The 24,211-nt window shown below is 47.5% G+C and overlaps 1 protein-coding gene across 1 annotated transcript in view; it reads right to left on the reverse strand.

The window, feature by feature from the left end:
* Positions 1–293: 293 nt before the first annotated feature.
* Positions 294–24,211, reverse strand: part of HDAC1 (histone deacetylase 1) — a 35,178-nt gene continuing 11,260 nt past the window's right edge. The window contains exons 4-14 of the mRNA XM_060258515.1: positions 23,609–23,683; positions 22,356–22,494; positions 20,709–20,850; positions 19,842–19,934; positions 19,582–19,690; positions 18,774–18,914; positions 16,939–17,047; positions 16,685–16,815; positions 15,148–15,294; positions 2,765–2,813; positions 294–1,589 (exon numbers count right to left, since the gene is read on the reverse strand). Coding sequence (XP_060114498.1) covers positions 1,562–1,589; positions 2,765–2,813; positions 15,148–15,294; positions 16,685–16,815; positions 16,939–17,047; positions 18,774–18,914; positions 19,582–19,690; positions 19,842–19,934; positions 20,709–20,850; positions 22,356–22,494; positions 23,609–23,683 — 1,163 coding nt within the window. The 3' untranslated portion in view covers positions 294–1,561. The remainder of the gene's footprint in view (positions 1,590–2,764; positions 2,814–15,147; positions 15,295–16,684; positions 16,816–16,938; positions 17,048–18,773; positions 18,915–19,581; positions 19,691–19,841; positions 19,935–20,708; positions 20,851–22,355; positions 22,495–23,608; positions 23,684–24,211) is intronic.

A 24,211-nucleotide genomic window follows, 5' to 3' on the forward strand; every position in this document is an offset into this window, starting at 1 on the left:
TGCCCTTCTGGCAGGCAGATGCATCCTTCATGAAACTAGCAGCACAATGAAGCTTAAGGCGATGCAACTTGGTGGCATAAATGAGAACAAACTACCTGCCTAACAAAGTTGCTCTGATTTCTTGTGCAAATAACTTGGGTCTGCTTCTGTGTACAGGGAACGACAAAACCTCCCCACAGGAAGAAATGAGCCAACGGCAATGACTGGCTTTGGAAAACCTGAATGAGCTTGGAACTTGAGTCCCTTGCTCTGATCTCTCTACTGCTGGCAAATAGTGAACAATTCACCACCCAAACAGAGAAATGGACCAATTTTATTACAAAGATTTTTTTTCTTTCTCCAAGAAAACAAAAATAAAAAGCATCTTTAAAAAAACCACAATATATATATCTTCCCCCAAACCCTTCCCCCCTAAACACACAAATACAATGATCTTTCATTTCACCAAATACAAGTTATCAAAGAGCAGGAAGATCTGCGCGGAACTCGCTCCCAAGAGACTTAAAAACCAGTAAACTGGAGACTTAAAAAAATAAAAACCCTTTCTCCCCCCAACCCTTCCCCTAGAGTGACATGGCTAAAGTAGCAGCATTGCTGGGGCCAACCCTTATTGTGGCGCTCTGCAAAAGGACACTGCCCCACTCTGTGCCCCCCCTGAAAGACTCCAGCCCCATTTGCTGGCTTCTGCAAGATGTCCTTCTCCAAGTATCAAACAACCATGCCGCTATCTAAAAAGACTCTGGAAAGCAACCTTGCCTGAGCACCGTCTTTCACAGAGTTGTTTGCCACATTATAGGGCTTTTGAGTTCACGCAAAGCCAGGAAGGACTGAGATGGTGGCAGGTGGAAGAGGCAGGTCCTCCTGACACAAGGAGCACTGATTCCAGAGAGATCCACAGTCAAGACGAAGGGAAGCGATAGTTGCAGGGCCACCTTCCAAAAACCTTCTCCTCACCATGGTGTATATACTCACCTGGCCCATGTCCTTAAAACACAAGCTGAAGAGCTTCCCTGCACTAACCAGGCATGCAGATGCCAAGAGGCAGCATCAGTGTGCAGCTGCCCAAAGTGAAGAGGGTTCTTTTCACAGGCATTGCCAAGTTCATATCGCTGGCACGCACCCTCCCACCAAGTTTCCCAAAGTTTTATGGCTCTATCCACACCTAAAAAAAAAAAAATTAAGAAAAGAGAGCAAACCAAACTCCCAGAGTATACAATGCTCGAAGAGGAGGTTCGTCATTTCAAAAGGAGAGAAAGTGCAGAAGAAACTGAGTTTGTTTTCTTTAAAGAACAAAAACAAGAACACGTTCCCAATTAAGCAGCGGCAGGAACAGGAGATTAAGGGTCTCTCTGTCTCTCTCAAGCTGGGGCCAAGCAGAATCCTCCCCATGGCTTATCCAAGGAGGGGCAAAAGGAAATGCTGCCCAAATCTCTCTCTGATGCCCCCCAATATATTTATATAGAAATATCTACAGAAACATATAAAATACAAATTCTGAAGGAACGGAAGAGGCGGGGGAGCAGAGAACTTGGGAACATCGGCTCCCCGTCTGCCAAGCCTCTTAAGTTGATTTTGTCTCTTCCTTCACCCTGTTCAATCAAAGCAAAAAATAAGAGGTATTGTTAGCAGCAGCTGGTAGCTAGCAAGCATTAGCAAGGTGGTGGCACACATTATTTAAGAAACCTCAAAGGTACAGGCACCAGCCTTTCCAAGCACATAGAGCAGATTCCTCAATTGTGAAGTCAGCATTCAGGCCCTGTGTGAGCACTACTCTTTCCTTCCAACAGTGCCTGTGCAGGAGAGCAAACTATGCTGCCACCAGAGAAGGCCCTTTACCTCACCCAATGGGTGCCTCTTCCAACCGTTGCATGGATTTTAAAAACACCATAGTGAGGTGACCATTTTGTCTCTATAAACATATCACCAATCAAATGGGGTTTTGTTCAGGGTAAACTGCTCAAGTGGGGTCTGCTAATGCTCCTCCCAAGGGCACCACTGCCCCCAAGAGAGTGCTGCTTCCTCCCTAGAAAGCAAAGGAACGGTCAGGATGAAGCTTCAATTAAGCATGGCCATGCTTGCGGGAACGCACCAGCATACAAAAGAAGTGCACGGAGAGCAAGACACTCTGTCACCCCAAACTCCTGGGAAAGTTGCAACTCTGCTGGTGTATGGTGGCCCCATAAAAAGGTAGTCCCCTGTGCAAGCACCAGTCGTTTCCAACTTGGGGGTGACGTCACGTCATGTTTTCATAGCAGGCTTTTTATGGGGCGGTTTACCATTGCCTTCCCCAGTCATCTACACTCCCCCCCTCAGAAAGCTGGGTACTCATTTTACCGACCTCGGAAGGATGGAAGGCTGAGTCAACCTTGAGCTGGCTACCTGAACCCAGCTTCCGCCGGGATCGAGCTCAGCTTGTGAGCAGAGAGCTTGAACAGCAGTACTGCAGCTTTACCACTCTGCACCACGGGGCTCCTATAAGAACAAACATATTCAGCTTCCTGACTTTGCTACCTGAAACTGCCAAAAGAGTTCTTGGGCACCTAGCAGGCCACAGCTTGAAGCTAAGCATGTGGTGTCCGAAGCCTGATAAGTCACAAGGCAGGCCAGAGGTAGAGAACCGGTCAAACTTTGTCCATGTAGTGACACACACAGCTACTGGGTTGCCTGAATGGCAAGCTGCCTGACAGCTGGCTACTGGAAAATACCAACATCCCACATGTATAAATAACAGCAGCCCCTGCCAGTCCAGGCAAAGAGTTCTCACCCCTTGGGCTCTGCCATCTCTTCTTTGGCCTTTTCTTCCTCCTTGACTTCTGGAAGAGAAACATGAACACACATTTTTACCTCCATGAAGATTTAAGTGCAGAAAATGCACATATTCAAAGCCTCTAACATGCATAGTACATCATTCCTTTTTTCACTCCCATTCTTCTGCTCCAAGGACAGAATGCCACAGAGGCACAGGAGTGTAGAATTTGGCTTCCACAGAGTGGAAGAGGGGAGGGGGGGAGAGAGAGAATGAAAATGAACAGTTTCTAGTTCTTATGGCTATGAAAATAATGAATGTCTTTTAAAAAACTCAGAAGCCAGGGACTGAAACCATGTCCGAGGCTGAAAGCGCCATGGACTCCCAAGGCAGGGCTTGACAAGTGCAGCACAAAAATGCTGATGTTAGCCTTTAAAGCCTCAAATGTTTGGGGCCAGGGCATGTAAGGGAAGGCATGCTCCTCCCTGACTCTTGTGGATCATGCACTGGGCACAAAGACTGAGAAAATGGAAGCAGGACTTTTCCTAGGGCCGCCCCACTCCTTGGCAGCTTCCTATCCAAGAAAGTCCACCACATCAATTCTCCATTGACTTTTAGGAAGCCTCAAGAGACAAAGGGGCAAACATAGTTGGCCATGTAAGCCAACAGAAGAAGAGTCCAGAAATAAGTTAGTTGGGATCAACTGATGGCTTTAAATGCAGGTTTTAAAATGGATGTTTACAATGGCTGAAAAGAGTCTGTGTTTCTAGGTATGCATTTTACCCTTCTTCCAAGGAGCTCTAGAAAGTATTCTCCCCCTACCCCCAATCTTCACAACAACTCAATGTTTTAGGTTAGCATGAGTGTGTGATGGCCCAAGGTTACTTCTGCCGCACACTGAGGATTCAAACCTGGGTCATCCAACTTGATACTCTGACCACTGCACAATGCCAGCTCTGTTTTTATTATTTAAAGTAAACTGTCCCAGGGTCTATTACAGATCAGAAGGAAGGGTTGTAATTAAACATATAAATTAAACCCCTGTGGATCACACACAGATTCTCAGATCTGAAAGAATGCCCACTGTTAGAACTAGAAAAACCTGTTTTGTTGTTTTGGGGGGTAAAGTTACCAAACACAAAATGGGTTCCATCATGTCTCACTGGGTCCTGTCCAGGGAAAAATAGGTTGCTTGGCTGCGTTCTACTAACTTGCAGCCCGACATCAAGCAGAAGATAGAGGATCTCCCCTTCGACGGCCTAGGCCTCTTTCATGCGTCCACGGACGAAGTGCTAACCTCTGTTGACGATGGCCGCAAACGTGCAAAGCGCCTGGGAGTTTCCCAACCAAACTCCCAGCAGTTCAATCGATCGAAAACTTGGAGACCATCATTTCAGAAACGACAACGGTCACCAAAACAAAGTGACTACTGGAGGCGAAAGGGTCCACAACAAAAACCTCATTTCCAGCAGAGACCTAAGCCCCAACAAACCAAGAAGGCCTCCCTCCAGACTAAGCAGTCTCTTTGACTCTTTCCAAACCCCACTTGCTCTCCAAACCCCACCGGCTTACAGCACACGTCTCCTTCCGTTCCTTCCCACTTGGAACTTGATCACAACCGACTCCTGGGTGCTGACCATCGTGCGCCTAGGTTACGCAATCGAGTTCATTTCTCCACCTCGCCACCACTACTTCATTGCTACCCCCCCGTCTACACTCCTCCATCAGGAAATCCTGGACTTGCTCCAGAAAAATGCCATAGAACCCGTCCCTCCTCAACATCGAGGGACAGGCTTCTATTCGAGATACTTTCTGGTCCCCAAGAGGGATGGAGGCAAGCGTCCCATTCTAGATCTGCGAAACCTCAACCGGCACATCGAATACAGGAAGTTCAGAATGATCTCCCTGCAGTCCATCTTGCCCCTTATTCCCAGAAATTCCTGGATGGCTTCTCTAGATCTTCAGGACGCTTACTTCCATGTGACCATTCGACCTCAACATCGGAGGTATCTGCGATTCACCATGGGCCAGGACCACTTCCAATATGTGTCCCTGCCATTCGGCCTCTCCACTGCACCCCGCGTTTTCACCAAGTGCATGGCAGTGGTGGCAGCTGCTCTTCGCATTCGGGACATCCCAGTCTTCCCATATATCGACGACTGGCTTTTCATAGCTCTGACTCAACATCAACTGCAGAGCAACCTCAACACAGCTCTCACCCTTCTGAAATCCCTGGGCCTTCGTGTGAATGCTTCAAAATCTCACCTCACACCTACCCAGGACCTCAAGTTCATAGGGGCCCTTCTGTGCACTTCTCTCCATCATGCCTTCCTCCCCGAGGATCGGGCACTAACTATCATTGCCTTAGCCAAGTCAGTTCAACAACAGCCTCGTCAGTCTGCATTCACAATCCAACGCCTGCTGGGCCTCATGGCCGCCACAACGTCTGTCCTTTACTTTGCCAGGCTACGGATGCGACAACTACAGCTCTGGTTTGTACGAGCCTACCATCCTCAGGCGCAACCGCAGAGCGTTTTACTCACTGTTCCACAGAGAGCACTTCTATCTCTCACATGGTGGACTATACCCGACAATCTGCTCGCAGGCATGCCGTTTCTACCGACTCCTCCGATGGCTGTCGTGACAACAGACGCCTCCAAGTGGGGATGGGGAGCCCACTTAGAGGACAAGACCGTCAGGGGGCTTTGGACTCCCCCCGAGAGGGCCATGCACATAAACTGCCTAGAACTGATTGCTGTGCACAGGGCCCTCCAATCGTTCCTCCCACTGATAAGGGACCGACACGTTCAGATTTCCACGGACAATATGGCAACAGTTTACTACATAAACAAGCAGGGAGGCACCAGATCCCTCCGCCTGTGCCGTATAGCCGTACTGCTCTGGGAATGGTGTGTCAAGCACAACATCTACATGACTGCCATTCACCTCCCGGGTGTGGAGAATGTTCTGGCCGACTCCCTCAGCAGGGTTTGCATAGACGACCACGAATGGTCCATCAATCCGACCTACCTTCGTCGTATCTTCCGATGCTTCGGAACGCCCAAGGTGGACGTCTTTGCTTCCAGGGAGAATGCCAAATGTCCTCGATTTTATTCCAGGAGGGGCAACGACGCCTTCCTTCACAGCTGGACAGGTCCTCTTCACTACTTCTTCCCACCAACCCCCCTTCTGACACGGGTGTTGGTAAAGATAGCACGAGATGGCACGGACTGCATCCTCATTGCTCCATGGTGGCCTCGGCAACCGTGGTTCACGAGGCTTCTACAAATGTCCCGCCACACTTACCGCCACTTTCCTCCGGCGGGCGATCTTTTATCACAGGCCAGTGGTCAGGTTCTGCATCACAACCCTCGGGTTCTGGCCTTGGCAGCCTGGAGAATACATCCGCCTGCCTCTCCACAGAGGTAGCCAACATCATCCTCAACGCAAGGAAGCCTTCCACTAGACTTTCGTACCAACGCAAATGGAAGCGCTTCTGCTCTTTCGCGACGTCTAATCACCTGCAGCCAGAGTCAGCACCCCTTAACCTGATCCTTGATTATCTACTTTCTCTACAGAAATCAGGACTCTGTTATTCCTCCTTAAAGGTTCACCTTTCTGCAGTTTCTGCGTTCCATAACCCGGTTGATGGCAAAACAGTGTTCTCCCATCCCTTGTCTAAGTCCTTTCTTAAGGGCATGTTGCACCTCAATCCACTTGTTAAGCCCTTCGTCCCGACTTGGAGTTTATCGCTAGTCCTTTCCTGCTTGATGAAAGTTCCCTTTGAACCTATGGCTACCATAGACCTTAACCTTCTTTCCTGGAAGACAGCATTGCTGGTAGCCCTTACCTCAGGTAAACGGGCAAGTGACTTATGCGCCTTCCGCCACGATCCTCCCTCCACTATTTTCCACAAGGACAAAGTTGTTTTGCGACCGGACCCTGCGTTCCTTCCGAAGGTTGTCTCCCAGTTCCACTTATCGACTTCAACTTCTCTACCAACGTTTTTCTCCAACCCATCCGACCAGGGACAACGAGCCCTGCATTCTCTGGACGTTAGAAGGGCTTTATCTTTCTACCTTGATCGTACACAACCTTTCCGTAAGGACCCTAATCTGTTTGTGGCCTACGGAAACCCTCACAGAGGACACAAAATCTCTACCCAAAGACTATCTAAATGGGTAGTTAGTGCCATCAGGTTGTGTTACGAACTGGCTAAACAGCCTCCGCCCGAAGGTCTTAAGGCCCACTCTACTAGAGCGGTCTCGACGTCTTCAGCTTTCCTGCAAGGCATCTCCCTAGAGGACATTTGTGCGACTGCATCGTGGTCCTCACCATCCACGTTCATCTCCCATTATGCCTTAGATGTTCGTGCGAGACGTGACGCCTCCTTCGGTCAAGCGGTCCTCAGATCCATCTTCCACTGAAGTCAGGGGTGAGTGCATCCGCTTCCATCTCTATGTTCCATAATATGATGTGATTGGGTTACGTGACTAACTTTTTTCTTTTACCAGCACCCTCCTCCAGGACATTTAGCTGGCTAGTCACCCATGTGTGGGACTGCACAGAGACCACGAAGAAGATAAACAGGTTGCTTACCTGTAACTGATGATCTTCGAGTGGTCATCTGTGCAGTCACACACGCCCACCCAGCCTTCCCCGCTGCTGGCCTCTTGTAATCGTTGCTTAACTTGGTATAGTGTCAGTGCCAACGGCGGCTGGAAGAAACTGAGTGGAATGGGCGCTCTCCCCCCGCTCCAGGCATGCGCAGTCGCTGCCTGCTCCCCAGGGCGGGAGGAAAGCGCGCCAAAAGACGCTATAGGCGAGCTATTGGAGCTCCGAGGTACGGATCCGTTGCCTGCGGCAAGACCCATGTGTGTGACTGCACAGATGACCACTCGAAGATCATCAGTTACAGGTAAGCAACCTGTTTTTGCTTACCTGTAACTTATGATCTTCGAGTGGTCATCTGTGCAGTCCCCACACATGGGTCTTGCCGCTGGCAACAGATCCATACCTCGGAGTCTCCAGTAGCTCGCCTAGAGCATTTTTTGGCACGCTCTCCCGCTCGCCCTGGGGAGCAGGCATTAACTGTGCATGCCTGGAGCAAGCGGGAGGCGCCCCTCCCACTCAGTTTCTTCCAGCCGCTGACAGTCTATGTAGGCAAAACCAGAGCAGAAAAGCCAGCAGAGGGGAAGGCTGGGTGGGCATGTGTGACTGCACAGATGACCACTCGAAGACCATATGTTACAGGTAAGCAACCTGTTTATCTTCATCATGGTCTCTGTGCAGTGATCATATGGGTGATTAGCAAGCTGAAGGTCAAAGAAGGAGGTGGGTGCTGGCAAGAAAAATTAAATACCATGTATGCAGGCACTCACCTGGGATGGCTTCAGTGGAAGATGGCCCTGAGAACCACTTGGCCGAAGGAGGCATCACGTCTGGCACGAACGTCTAAAGCATAGTGGGAGACGAACGTGGACAGAGAGGACCATGATGCAGCAGAGCAAATGTCTTCTAAGGAGACGCCCTCCAGGAAGGCCGAGGAGGTCGAGACCGCTCTAGTCGAATGAGCCTTGAGACCCTCAGGTAAAGGTTGCTTAGCAATTTCGTAGCACAACCGAAATGCATTGGATCCCCACTTAGAGAGTCTCTGGGTAGAAATTTTACACCCTCTGTGGGGATTGCCATAGGCCACAAACAAGTTAGGGTTCTTACAGAAGGGTTGTGTACGAGAGAGGTACACATCGACATCGAGAGTGTGTAGAGCTTTTTGTCCAGAATCTTTAGGTTCGGGGAAAAACATGGGTAACGAAGTAGAACTCGAAAGATGAAATTTCAAAACAACTTTTGGGAGGAAGGCCGGATCTGCTCTTAGGACCACTTTGTTCCTGTGAAAAACTGTATAAGGAGGGTCAGAGCAGAATGCACAGAAGTCACTAGCTCGCTTGCCGAGGTGAGTGCAACCAACAGGGCAGTCTTCCAGGAAAGAAGGTTGAGATCAACGGTAGCTAAGGGCTCAAACGGAGGTTTCATAAGTTGTGCAAGAACTAGTGACAGACTCCAAATGGGCACAATAGGTTTAACAGGAGGGTGAAGGTGTAACATGCCCCTGAGGAATGATTTGGACAGTCTATGGGACAAAACAGTCTGACCGTCGACAGGCTTATGGAAAGCCGAGATGGTTGAAAGATGAACCTTCAAAGAGGAATAACTGAGTCCAGAAACTAGTGACAAAAGGTATTTTAAGTTCGACAGGAGAGGTACAGTCTCTGGATCAAATTGTTGAGAAAGCGCAAAAGAACAGAAGCGCTTCCATTTACACTGGTATGAAGTCTAGTAGAGGGTTTCCTGGCGTTTACGATAACCTATGCAACATCTAATGGCAAGTCTACTGCCGTATTCTCCATGCTGTGAGCCCCAGGATCTGGGGGTTGTGGTGCCATATCTGGCCCTGATTCTGGGTGGGAAGGTGGTCTGCCAAAGGAAGGCGATGGTAGGTGTGATGAGACAGCTGAAGGAGTCTCGTGAACCACAGTTGCCGTGGCCACCATGGCGTTATTAGGATGCAATCTGTACTGTCCTGAACGATCTTGAAAAGAGATCGAGCAATTAGAGGAGTTGGGGGGGAAAGGTAATGTAGTGGTCCTTTCCAAACATGAAAAAAGGCATCGTTGCTTCTCCTGGAGTAAAAGCGATGGCATTTTAAGTTGGCCCTCGTTGCAAAGACATCTATTTGTGGGACCCTGAAGCATGCGAAGATGTAATACAGATAGCGTGGATTGAGGGACTATTCATAGTCGTCCAGGCGAATCCTGCTGAGAGAGTCGGCCAACACATTCTCTACCCCTGGCAAATGGACAGCAGTCAGGTAGATGTCATTCCTGATGCACCACTCCCACAGGGCTATGGCTAGTCAACCCAGACGGACGGACTTGGTCCTGCCCTGTTCACATAGAAAACTGTAGCCTTTTGTCCGTTGTAATCTGAACATGTTGGTCGGTTAAAGATGGGAGAAAGGACTTAAGAGCCCTGTGAACAGCAATAAGTTCCAGACAGTTTATGTGCATGGCGCTCTCCGAGACAGTCCACACACCTCTGACAGTCTTGTCCTCTAAGTGGGCTCCCCATCTCCACTTGGAGGCATCTGTAGTTACAACAGCAGAAGGAGGGGGAAGAACGAAAGGCATTCCACAGAGCAGGTTGTTCAGAACGGTCCACCAGGAAAGGGAGAGTAGAACTCTCTGAGGAATAGTAAGGATGGTGCTCTGAGGTTGTACATAAGGGTGGTAGGCGCGAACGAACCAGAGCTAGAGGGGCCACATACACAGTCTGGCAAAACGGAGTACTGAAGTAGTTGCAGCCATGAGGCCCAAAAGACGCTGAATGATGATTGCAGGTTGTGTCAGAGAAAGTAGGGGAGGGACGGTGGCTCAGTGGTAGAGCATCTGCTTGGGAAGCAGAAGGTCCCAGGTTCAATCCCTTGTATCTCCAAAAAAGGGTCCAGGCAAATAGGTGTGGAAAACCTCAGCTTGAGACCCTGGAGAGCTGCTGCCAGTCTGAGAAGACAATACTGACTTTGATGGACCAAGGGTCTGATTCAGTATAAGTCAGCTTCCTATGTTCATATGACATCCTGGGCCAACGATAGAATAGTTTGAGCCCGATCCAAGGGAAGAAAGACAAGGTGATGGCATGTGCAAAGACGAGCACCTATGAATTGTAGATCCTTTGTTGGGGTTAGATGAGACTTGGGGTTAGATGAGATTCACACGCAGACCCAAGGAGGCCAGAAGAGAGAGGGTCATTTTGAGATCCTTCACTAGTTGGTGTGCTGTAGGGGCGATTATCAACCAGTCGTCTCTGTATGGGAAAACAGAGATGCTGCGAAGACGCAGGGCAGCAGCCACCACTGCCATGCATTTCGTGAACACTATTGGGGTGGTGGACAGCCCAAAAAGAAGAACTCAGTACTGGAAGTGATGTTGTCCCATGGCAAAACACAGGTATTTGCAGTGTTGAGGTCTGATGGTCACGTGGAAATAGGCATCCTGGAGATCCAGGGAAGCCATCCATGAATCCTGAGGTATTAAGGGCAGGATCAATTGAACAGAGTTCATTCTGAATTTTTTGTAGACTATCCATTTGTTTAGTCTCCTGAGATCCAGAATGGGTCTCTTGCCCCCGTCCCTCTTGGGAACCAGAAAGTACCTGTTCCACAGTGTTGATGGGGAACAGGCTCTATCGCATCTTTTTGGAGCAAGTCCAAGATCTCTTGCTGGAGATGAAGAGACGGCGGAGTGACAACGAAGTGGTGATGGTGTGGGGGCAAAATGAACTCGATGGCATAACCTAGACGAATTATGGTGAGCACCCAAGAGTCCGTGTTGATCGAATGCCAAGTCTAGTAGAAAGGGAAAAGTCTGGTCTGATAGAGAGGATCCAGCTGTCGAAAGGGGCACGGAGCGAAGTCAAAGAGACTGCTTGGATGGTGAGGCAGACTTTTTGGCTTGTTCAGAGCGTGATTTCTGGTGGAAAAGCTGCTTGGATTGAGGGGCTTTCTGCTTCCAGTATTCAGACTGTTCTGGAGAACGTTGACGCCTTTGATATGCTGGTTTCCAAGGTCTCAGCCGGTTTGCCTGCTGTGGAACGGGTTGAGTGACTCCAAGCCGCTTAGCTCTCTTACGGCCGTCATCAACAGATGTGAGAACCTCATCAGTGGAGGCGTGAAACAGTCCAAGACCATCAAAGGGAAGGTCCTCGATTTTCTGCTTGATATCCAGTTGCAGATTTGTGGATCGGAGCCAAGCATGGTGCCTTAACACAACCAAGGATGCAAAAACTCTAGAAGAGCACGAAACAGCATGCCTGATGGTATTTATTTGCTGCTTAGACACTCTGGAGAGTTCAGAAACTAAGTTGGAAGCAACCCTCTGAGAAGTCTCCAAGAGAGAAGGGATGAGTGGTGTGAATTGGTTAGCAAGATTGAAGGCTTAGGCAGAGAAGTAAGTCAAGTAATTATTGACTTTTGAGTTCATAGAGGCAAGATTGTAAATTTTGAGGGCTAGAGTGTCCAACTTACGGCCCTCACGATCTGGAGGTGTAGGATGTCTTGAAGGTTTCACTTTAGATCTGGAATGGACAATAATGGAATTTGGAGCTGGATGTGAGCCTAAAAATGTTGATTCCGGAGCATGGATTCTATACAAGGAATCAAAACGCTTTGAAGTAGGTGGAACAGAGGCAGGTTTGTCCCAAGCCTCACGAAGTCCTTCCAAATGCACTGGTAGCATAGGAAGGAGTGATCCAGTAGGAAAATCAGCCTGAACTAGATCATGCACTACATCTGAAATCTTGGGTGAGTCCAATGGGAGAGTCACATTCAGGGCCTCATCCATAGTGGTGATGAGGTTGAGATAGACTTTAGATCCATCAGACGGGGAAAGGCGGTTTGGTCAAGTAATGTCAGAGCCGGGGGAGCCCGGTGAATGTTCAGAATTGGAAGTGCATGAACTGTCCTTCTCGGATTCAGAGTCATCTGGTTCCTGAGGTGGTGTGTTGGGTTTAGTTGGTGCAGACTCAGAGTCCTCTGGAGGAGGAATAGTATTAGTGGTTTGAAGAGGCTTAGGTCGTGATGGCAGAGTGCTCGAAGTCGTGGCAGGTACCGCAGGCATAGTAGAGCAAATTGGAGCATCATGGATTCGAGGTGGCATGTGACTCACGGCACCGAGAAGGTTCATGTTATCGAGATGAAAGGTATTTGATGTCTTGGATTCGAGAAGGTTCACGGTATCAAGACAAAAGGTAGGCAGTGTCTCAGGTTTGAGATCATGGAGTCGAGGAAGTGCAGCTTCAAAGTCTCTATGAGAAGTGACATCAAGTCCACGGTACCGAGAACGTCTGAATCCCTCATCTGAAGGTGAGCACAAGTAGCGACGATGGACTCTATGGTGTCGAGGAGATGGGAGATCTAGAGACAGAGGTGTATTCATACTGACCGGTGCGATAGTAGTCACGGTATTCACAATGAGATGGAGAGCGGGAGTGGAAATCGCGGCGATGAACTGGGGAACGAGAGTGGAGATGCTGAATGGACACTTGAGTGGAAGACTCCCGGTACAGGGGAGAAACCCCAATTTCCCGAAAAGACCCAAGTTGGAGTAGAGACCGTGCATGCTCCTGTGAGAGGATCAGAGGATCAGTAAGAGGGTCGGGTTCGAGAATGTCCAAGGGGACAGCACTGAGGACCAAAGGTGATCGAGACCGAATCAAAATAACCTCTATAGGAACATTAGGAATGAGTTGAGGCATGTCCGAAATCACGTTGGACGCTGCCAAGAGCTCTGGAGGAATTAGTGGTTGAGTCAAAGCCGAAGGAAGTCCAGGTTGGTTAGAAACTGAAGCCATAGGAGTCGAGGAGATGGTAGCTGTCGGGGTCGATAAGGCCGTCAGGAGTCGACTTGGCCATCACGAGGTCACAAGGTTTTTTTGGAGCTGTAGTTGATGAGTCGGAGTGGTGCCAGGACTTATATCCCGAATCGGAGTGCTTAGATGTTCCCTTGCCAGACTTATGCTTTTTTAGGGATTGCACAGCAGCCAAATCTCCCGCTCAATGTAGGTGAGGCAGCGAATCGGAACAAGGCATGAACCGGAGAGATTTTTCAAGCAGAAAACTTTGGAGCCTTGCTGCTCGATTTTTTCGCACCTGTTTTCCGAAACTGGCGCAGTGTGGGCAGGTATCGACCCGATGAGCTTTACCCAAGCAAAAAAGGCAGTAAGAATGTCCATCAGAAGTAGGGATTTTAGTCCCACAGCTCCGGCATTTTTTAAAAGTAGTTTTCCTTTCCATATGCTCCGAACAAGGGAGGGGAAAAAGGTAAAGGAAAGCGCAGAAATAAGGGCTTTCTTTTTTTCTAAGGATGAAGAAAGAAGAAAATAAGAGAAGGAATATACCACAGGTGAAAAAGACAAGCTGAGAAGGGAATGCAGCAGGTAGGTGTTGTCTGAGCGGCGGTTAGGAAGAAACTGAGTGGGAGGGGCGCCTCCCGCTTGCTCCGGGCATGCGCAGTCGATGCCTGCTCCCCAGGGCGAGCGGGAGATCGTGCCAAAAAACACTCTAGGCGAGCTACTGGAGACTCCAAGGTACGGATCTGTTGCCAGCGGCAAGACCCATGTATGGGACTGCACAGAGACCATGATGAAGATCAAGCAGCAGGCATAGATGCTTCTGCACAGGGAGGCTGTTCTTACAAGATCTACAAATAGCTGCAATATAAGATCCAGTCTCTTTTGCAACTATCCAAGAACAGAAAAACTTCTTGAAACAGGAAGTCCACCCTGGCCCCCAAAGGCTGGGACTTGTAAAACCAGAGGACTGCTCACAGTGGGGAAGGGCACAGCATTTTTTGCCTTCTCTTTGCTCTTTTCCTAGAGAATTCTGACTCAGCCACATTTCTGCATGTTTTGGCTTTCAAACTGAGCTACTGTGAAGTGCCTTCAGAAAAGTCTCTGAAGCTTCCAGCATGAATTTTACTGGCTTCCAATTCATTTTGGCACCCAATTCCAAGCTTCTGACTTTGGACCCTTTATCATCCTAAATGGCTTGGGGACTCTCGAGGACTATGTTCTCCCAATAAAAGCACCACAGAGATCATACTTTGCATCCCCCCATCAGGTGCAGCGGGAAGCTACTTGAGACAGGGACTTTTTAGTGATGGTGTCAAGACTTTGGAACACCACACTCTCAATCCAACATGCTGGTTTGCCTCCCCCCTTTCTAAAGTTAAGTTTGCACCATCTTCTTTCAGTAGGATACCAATAAATCCTGTGCTGATCTTGGCTTCTATCTGGACTTCTAAACCAGTGTATTGTGCACACTTCCAGGAAAGATAGTTTCAGAGAATAGCCATGCACTGGTGTGCAGTGGAAAATCCAGATTTGCATTCAGTAGTTCCTCAGAAACCAACAAGATTGTCAGGATATGAGATTTTAAGAGGGCAAGCTCCCTTTGTCAGACAGATGAGGGGTGCTTTGACTCTCAAAAACTTGCACCCTGAAAATCTTTTTGTCTCTTAAGGTGCTGCTGAACTCAAATCTAGCACTTTCAGGGAACTTTCCCTTCCCAATGCATCTCCCTTTCTAAGGAAGGTGATGCCTGCCCTTAAGGCATGCTCAGAGCCCAGAGAACAGGGGCAAGGCAGCTGAAGTTAAGCAGACCGAACCCACAGCAGTCCCTTGAATTGAGGTAGCCATCAAGAAAGCAGTGTAAAAAGGAGACAAGAAATAACTTTTGTAAAAAAAAAAAAAAAAACCTTGACCATACTGAGTAGAACTTACCAAGGGTCTGCAAACCCCAAGTACTAGATATATAAAATCATATTTGACTTCAAATTCATCCTCACCTTTTTTCTCTTCCTCTTTCTCCTCCTCTTCAGTTTTCACCCGTTTGGCCTTCTTGAAGTTTGCCACGTTTTTGCGTCCACCTTCCCCTTCGTCTTCAGAGTCAGAGAATTCCTCATCACAAGCTATTCTCTTATCTGAGGAGCGGACTGTGGGACAGCAGAAAAGAACATGGGCAATGCAAGACTTCACACAGAGGAGAAAAGAGTTTCAAACAATGTGGTAAACTATATGTAGGTTACCCACACAGAGAACTGTACAATATCAAGGTAATGGCACTGTGCTACAACTTATCTCCACTAAAGACTATACAGGGCTATGTGCGTTATGTGCCATCAAGTTGCTTCCAACTTATGGCAACCCTTTAAATATTTTGTTTGCCATCAAATCACAGCCAACAAGGCGAAAGATGCAGCTGGCTGACCACTGCCTTCCTCTGCCCAGCAACTATGTAATTCCTCATCCAAGTACCAACCAGGGCTGACCCTGCTAAGTGTGTGGTCCCAAGAGTGGCGGAAGAGCACCAGAGGGTTGGATCTTCCCCACTTTACTAGACCTCTACAGAAACCCAAAGGTGGCACTTTCTCCTAGCCTGGGGTTACATGCTTGAGTAGGAGATAGAGCCCTCACTGGCTAGGAAGGGACCAACATCTCCATGTATCTCTCAGGTTATCAAGGATACCAACCCAGGAAGTGGTAGTAAATAAACAGATTAATAATAATAATTAAGCATCATCAAGTTACAACTGACTTATGACAACCCCACATGGAGTTTTCAAGGCAAGAGATCAGCAGAAGCGGCTTCCTCTGCATAGCCACTCGTTTCTTCCATGGCGGCCCCTCCACCCAAGTATTAACCAGAGAAGATTCTGCTTAGCATTTGAACCCTAAGAACTTGGCTTATTCAGGCTGCTTCATGCAGAATAGCATTGGCTGCATTTGAGGTAGCTGACCAGCAACAAAGCAGTCTGCACACACAATAAAACCTCCTGATTAAAACAACTGATATGCACCAAATCCCCAAAAGCAACAATTTGATCAATTAATGCCCCATAAGCTCCTCTGAAGTGCTCTTCTGGAATTTATGTGTGAGTGCTTGTTTGTGCACCTGGAAGTCATGGTGACCTCTGGTGACCGACCCCTACTAAGGGCATGGAGGATATTTACAGAGGTGGTTGAATAAAGCCTGCCCGTGCCTCCTGGATCTGGTATTCCAAGGAGGTCTCCCATCCAAATACTTGCCAAAGTCAACCCTGCTTAGCTTCCGCAATCTGATGAGATCGGGCTTGCATGGGCTACCCAGGTCAGGGCTAAAGGGCAGCAACAGGCTTTTTGGACCTTCTCAGTCAGGCCATTTCAGAGTCCTGGGACTACAGCCAAGAACACTTTGTGTCTTGCTAAGGAGGTTCAGCTCTCTACAGGAGCAGGAACAGTCAACCAGAGCTGCCAAATGGACCCAAAATGAGTAACTGCTCAAGCAACGCATCTGCTGAAGCAACTCCAACAAGGCACCACAATCTACATAAGCCAGGCACTCACTGGAAATCCGTTTGTCAGGATCTTCCTCATCTTCATCCCCACTGTCCTCCAGCACAGCATCCTCTGGAATCGGCTGCATCTGGACCCCAGGAGCGTGGGGAAGCATCCGCAGGTTCTCAAAGAGGCGCTGCCTATGGCCAAACAAAGATACACACCCCACCACACATACAAGTTTATCAGAAGAAGGGCAGCGGACAACCAGCAAAAGGACAGAGAGATGTAGTAGAACCTCACCAGCGCTGAACAAGACTTACTTAATCTTCTCCAGATATTCATTGGTGTTTTGGTTGGTCATATTAGAGGGACTGATGTGGAGCTTGAAGTCAGGGCCAAAGTATTCAAAATAATCATTGTATGGAAGCTCTGCAAGAGAGAAAAGCACACAATGCTGAAACCTGACTGGGTCTGCACCAAGGCAATTAAAAGTGTGCACAAAGAAAAGCCATAAAAGCTGCTTTCACACACACTAGATAATCCATTTTAGCCATTGTCTGCAACTGGATTTTCCTGTGTGAAACAGGAAAATCTGCTTGCAACCAGCTGCACTGAAGTGCATTTTCAAATGTGCGTGAAAACAGACATTGCCCGGGGGGGGGGGGGGGATCTGGCTCCATATGGGCAAATGCACACCAATTTATTCAATCTACTACTATATTCAAGTAGGCTTGTTCAGGCTGCGATGTGCATGTGTTGGAGGGATCATAAAAATCTCTTAATGAAAATTTCTCATGTCAATATAATGTCATTTTCCTCTCAAACAGAAAACAGCTTTTTTCAAGAGGCACCTAGGCAGAGGCATTCTCCAAGCAGATTACCTTTGCATTAGCAGTAATTACTTTACACCATGGGTGGCCAAACCGTGGCTCGGGAGCCACATGTGGCTCTTTCATGTGGAGAGCCAGTTTGGTGTAGTGGTTAAGTGTGCGGACTCTTTTCTGGGAGAACCGGGTTTGATTCTCCACTCCTCCACTTGCACCTGCTAGCATGGCCTTGGGTCAGCCATAGCTCTGCAGAGGTTGTCCTTGAAAGGGCAGCTGCTGTGAGAGCCCTCTCCAGCCCCACCCACCTCACAGGGTGTCTGTTGTGGGGGAGGGAGATAAAGGAGATTGTGAGCCGCTCTGAGACTCTTCGGAGTGGAGGGCGGGATATAAATCCAATATCGTCTTCTACCTCACAGGGTGACTGTTGTGGGGGAGGAAGATAAAGGAGATTGTGAGCCGCTCTGAGACTCTTCAGAGTGGAGGTCGGGATATAAATCCAATATCTTCTTCACACATATTGCATGGCTCTTGAAGCCCCCACTGCCCTGTCAGCAGGCTTAGAGAAGGCATTTGTCTCTTTAAATCACTTCTGCAAGCCAAGCCAGCTGGCAGCTTGGATAATGCATTTAAAGTTGCTTTCTTTCCACCTCTCCCTCCATTCTTCCATCTATTTTCCTTTCTTCCTTCCTTCAAACATCTGATGTTCATGTCTTGTGGCTCTCAGACATCTGACGTTTATTCTATGTGGCTCTTACATTAAGCAAGTTTGGCCACTTCAGACCAACACCTAGAATCTATTTCTGTTCGCAGGGAGGGCGGGATACAAATAGAAAGAAATAAAAATAAATAAATATTTGCGTTTCCTGTCATAGAGGAAGAACACTGGATGAGCACAACCTACAGGAAGCAGATCCATGCATATTTATTTACTGGATTTATATTCCGCCCTCCCCGCCAAAGCAGGCTCAGGGCGGCTCACAATACATAGCTTACAATAAAAAACATTTACATTAAAAGCATTTAAAAATAATTTGGTGATAGTTTCAATACAGATTTAAGATGGTGTTCAATGATCTTAAGCATCCATTGGATCTAGCGTCTTTGGTGGTGGTGGTCAGCATTTCAGTTAAACACTAATTGAAACAGTGTCATATGTATCCTTCTAAACCTCCAATGGACCAAGGAAATAGGCAGACAAGCCAGTTGTCACATCTCAATACATCTACTGTATGGAGATCCAGCAATAAACCACAAGCTTCATTTTTAAAGACGTTGTAAGAGCTCCAGGGGAGGGGAAAAACCCTACATTTACATATATACTACTTTACCATTTGGGATCTCAGTGTTCAATGCCACAGCAGTCTCATATGTCCAGCACCTGGCCACGTTGCGGATTGTGTAGCCTCCTCCTCCAAGCATCAGCATGGGCAAGTTAAAGCTTTTGATGAACTCCACGCATTTAGCATGACCTATGGAAAGGAGAAAGAGGGTTAGATCCCTGGGGAGACATGCAGAACTGGCAGGATTGGAGAGGAACCACACCCAACTGCACAAGTGGCTGCTTAAAATTCACTCATGTAGGGGCATCAAAAATTCCAGAACTAGGCCTCCCCGGACACTCGAGCACAATACGACTGTTATTCAAGTAACTGTGAGTATGCTAATTTATTCTGCACCATATATATATGTAAGATTCTGTTTCCATTTCATTCTGTTTGAGGAAGTGTGCTTGACACATGAAAGCTCACACCCTGAATAAAACTTTGTTGGTCTTAAAGGTACCATTGGATTCCAACTTTGTTCCATTGCTTCAGACCAACTTGGCTGCCCACCTGGATCTAGATCCAGAGGAGTTAGCCGTGTTAGTCTGTTACTGCAAAATAGTAAAAAGTCCAGTAGCACCTTTAAGACTTAACAAATTTCATTGTAGCATAAGCTTCTGAGAAACACAGCTCTCTTCAGATGCACCTGGATCTCTTGCAAGTAACGGTCTGTGCTCCAAAACTTGCACCCTGCCATGTTCTGCAACACTTCAGAGATCCTGAAATTCTCCTTGTAAAGTGGAAATATTTCTTGAGAAGATCCTGAATAAAACCAAATGCCACCCCACCTACAGGAAACAAAGTCCCCTCTCACCTTTAATGGTCAGGTTAAAACAACCCAGCCTGTCCCCCGATAAAGAATCCGACCCACACTGCAATGCGACGGCACTAGGCTGGAATGTCTCCATCACTTTAGACATGACCTGATTAAAAAAGGGAAAGACTGGTCAGATGCCCACCCAGAACAGTATTACAGCAATATAACATCATGACAATGGCAGAAGAGCTGCAGCATGCAATGGGGGGGCGGGGGGAGAAGACTCCCAATGAGATGCATCAGGGAGAGAAGCTTACTGGCTTGAAGATGGCTTCATAGGATTCATCGTCTATTCCATCCCGGAGAGGGTAGTTGACAGCGTAATACTTTCCTTTTCCTGCACCAATGTCCTAGTGGGGTAAAGGATATATCACAGATCATAATATCACCTAGACTTTCTCTCTCACCCCAGAATAGCAAAACACTTTAGACATTGTATTATTATTTTCTAAAAACTAACCCGCCTTCCTCATTCTTGGGAGCCAAGGCAACTGTATATGCTTTCTGAGCAAGGCAGTGTACATTTTATGCAAGTATGCAGAATTAAGACAAAACAGCACTGGGGGTAGCATTTTCAAAATCTTTAGGCTGGCTTATGCTGCAAGATGTAATCTGCTCCTGCAGGCCCTTGACAAGGGAGTGAAAGCGCTGATGCCCCCCACTTTGCTACCAGGACCACCCCCACCCCCAGCACCCCTGTCAGCTTCCAAAGTCTCACTTGAAGGCTTCTCAATTTTTCAAGCTCCCATATTGACTAGAAGTGTGGCTCAAATAAATAAAGTTAAGAGATCCTCAGAGAGTCGAATGCCGCTGCCAGTCCCTTTTCCTATGTTGCACAGAGGAGAGTTTTCTGCTCACAGATGCCATAAAGCCAGATTGAGGATTCCAGCACAGGCTGCTGCTCTGACAACAGCATTCAGAGGGTTCTATGCTTTTAACGGGCCCTAAACCATGGTTTCAGAAAAAAGAGGATGCACATAAATAGGGTCCACCTGGGATATATTTCCACCAGGGGGAAAAAAGAGGCAAAAGATTGTTCAGTAAGAACAAGTGTGAGATTTTAAGGGAAACAGAAATTAATTGGGGTTTTCCAGGTCAGCTTCTGCTCCAGCCTCCATTCTCACCCGCAGGTCCCCCGTTCCCGGGAAGTATTCTCCGTACTTATGAAAGGATGCTGTCATGACGCGGTCTGTGGTGTAGAAGGCCTCTTCCACGCCATCACCATGGTGGATGTCAATGTCAACGTACAGCACCCGCTGGTGGTACCTGGAATGGCAAACAGTTGTCCAGCTGGTCACCTGATACCCAAATGAGGTCTTCTTGTCAGTTCCTTTTCTGCACTGTTTTGGATAGGCAGGACTATAAGGATTCCACTACTTCTACCTTTGGAGACCACTTCCCACATCAACTAGTCAGCCAAGGAACCCCTGAGCAATGCAGAGGAGTTCTTTGGGGGGGGGGAGGGAAATGCCTGTACCCTAGAACTGGCAGTCCATTTCCTACATGGCACTGGCCAGTCTTGTGAGGTCTCACCATCATCCCATATGAACAGACATATGAACCCTGCTGCCAAACTCTCTCCCCCTTAAAACTGCTTATTCCAGTGGAAGATCAGTGACACTATGCAGCATTGCCTGTCTGAGAAGTCCTGTCTACTATGGTTTACTGCTTGTTACCACTGAGGAACCCCTGATGAACTTCCAAAGAGATCGAGCATTGCCTGGAACACGGGCTGTCAATTACTTTGCTACCCTGACACACCCAGTCTGAGTAAACATACCAGCCAACTGGATATGTAGCATGAGGGTCAAGTTCAGGAAAGCAGGACACACATTCTTCCCCCGCCCCTCCCAAAAAAGAAGCCACACGTGGATAACTTTTTGCAAATGGGACTTCAAATGCAACTCTGGATCTCAGCAATTGGTTTTCTTGCACAAATCTAGAGTGGGAAGTGACTGGCCAAGTGGGCAAGAGCAACTGAAATCACAAGCAAGGAAACAAAAATGAAGCTGGGAGAGAAAGTAATCAGGGTCCCAGTCTCTTCCTCTTCCAACTCCACACAGAAATGCAATATTAAAATCCAGCACAACAGACATGGGTTCAAAACCATCTGGGAAGTCAAGCTTCCTCCAAAAGCAGGGTACATAAATAAAAGCTGATACTTCTAGCATCTGAGGGGACACCATTTTTCACAGGGACCTTGTCTTGGGAAAATTGTTAACTGCTATAGCACATTATGCCTGAAACAGTCGAAAAGACTTAGAGCAGAAGCTTCTATGCGTATCAGCTTTTGCCCCACCCCCAAGGAACATCTCATGATGAGAGAAGCTCCCTTGCGAGCTAGCCCAAAGAGGAAAATAACATTGCCTTGAGCCTAGTTCACCCAAACAGCAGCTAGCCATTTCAGAATTCCTGGAGGACTGGGAGGGAAAAAGAGAGTGGACTGAATGAATGCTTCCCATTGGAAACTATAAACACTCAGGATTCAGGAAGGAGGTTATGCTAGAACCAGTGTCCCTGACACCCCATTTTCTACATGCAAGGGAGTTTTCTGTGGTTGCCAACATTTAATCATGTGATTCTCCACTAGCAGGCTGAAATAGCAGAGTCCAAGAACAATTTTACTGCCTTATCGGCTGTTTACATCACATAAGCCAAAGATTTAATAAAAACCAGTACTGACAGGCATTCTATTGACAAGGTGTTATTGTTTTCTCTACCAGAATCTGATTTCTTTATGAGCTCTGGAACATACAGCTTGTCCTACGTACTTGAGCAGTTCCAAAATAGCCAGGACGATGTCATTAACATAGCAAAAGCCAGAGGCCTCAGACTTCTTGGCATGATGCAAGCCACCTGCCCAGTTCACAGCGATGTCCGTCTGCTGCTTGTTCAGCTTCACTGCACTGGCTGTGGAGAGATTTGTGAGCCCATGACACAAGACAAGTTTGCAAAGAGCCCTAGGACACAGTCAGCTGTACAGAGTCAGTAAAACTGAGAATTCCGCACAGAAGACAATCTACAACTTGTGCTGATGAACTCAGGATTCCCATAACGCAGCTCCATGCAAAAGTTTGCTGAAGTCAGCATTCAGGCTGTATAGTAGAGGGGTAATTGGTACCAGCCGCTGATCTAAAATTGTGGAAGTAGCTCAAAAAGCCACTATACTTGCCCTGACCTGGATAGCCCAGGCAAGCCCATTCTCATATCATTCCTTAACTTCTCATCTTGGAAGTTAAGCAGGGCTGACCCTGGCAAGTACTTGGGTGGGAGACCTCCTTGGAATACCAGGACTGGGATGCAGAAGAAGGATGTATCAAGCTACTCTTCTGAACACCCTCAATGCCACAGCTGGGGTTGTCAGAAATCACCATGACTTCCAAGCATGCATACACATACAAAAAAAATCCACCATACTCATGAGAAACCTGACTGTTGTATCATACTTACACAAATGCAAATTATGTATTCTTGCAATGTCTTGTACTTTAAATTTTCAGTATCACACCATCTCATGCACCCCTTAATATAAGCAGTCAAGGTTTTCAACTAATAAGAATAATTGCGTGCCATCAAGTTGCAACCAGCGCATGGAGACCCAAGGACCATGGGGTTTTCCAGGTAAGAGACAGGCAGACGTGGTTTTCCATTGCCATCCTCTGCAAAGCAACCCTAATTTTCCTTGGTGGTCTTCCATCTAAGTACTAACTGTGGCCAATCCTGCTCTAGGTTCAGAAGCTCTGACAAGATTGAGTTAGTCAGGGCCACTCAGGTTGCTACAGATTTTAAACACATAGCCTCATATGCTATGTATCTGTAAAAAAAACACACATGCACCTATACCTAATGACACTAATTGTGAGAGCTGCTTATCATTATTCATCACTTTGTAATTTGCAAGATCCCTTTCAAGGCAGAAGGTGGTCAGAACAATAGTGAAACAGAAATCCTCTTCAAAGTGGACTTTCCCCCCTTAACACATGTTCAAGCATCCTTTGAGTTTTTAAAAATTACTAACACTTACCAACAGAGCCTCCTGTAGAAAGCTGACAGAATTCAAACAAGCCATCAAATACAGGGCAGTCCTCTCCAACATTGACTGGGGGAAAAAGGACATTGGCAAGTTGAGCAGTAAGTAGACTCGACAGAACAAGAGAGATGTATAAGAAACACCAGCTTCTGTTTAAAACAAGGATAGTTCTTTAGTTGGGAAAACAATTGCTGGGGCATGAGGAGAGACAGATGGAGAAGAGGAAGATCTGGCAGTAATATTAAAAAACTGTAAAGCGTCAGGAGAAAAGGTGAGATTTCCCCTTTAAATCAATCCATGTAGTTTAGATGTGCACTGCATAAGAGGAGAGCAAATGCACAGCAAAAGGGTGGTTTACAGAAAAGAGAGTCCAACCTCTTCTCAGTTCAAGAAATTACACTGAGGCATGCAGGGGGATGGCTTAGCCAGCACTCTCATATGCAGGAGTCACATGGAACTGAATGCAAGAACTTGAATGAATGATCACAACACTGTGCATTTGTACAGAGATTCTCAAGTGCCTCACAGGCACTCTCTCAGCATGGCAGGTCAGTGCCAGCTTTATCATTCCTTTTTGATTTGGACTGTTGATGTCCT

This window comes from Heteronotia binoei, chromosome 17, assembly GCF_032191835.1.
Source record: "Heteronotia binoei isolate CCM8104 ecotype False Entrance Well chromosome 17, APGP_CSIRO_Hbin_v1, whole genome shotgun sequence".
Lineage (NCBI taxonomy): Eukaryota > Metazoa > Chordata > Lepidosauria > Squamata > Gekkonidae > Heteronotia > Heteronotia binoei.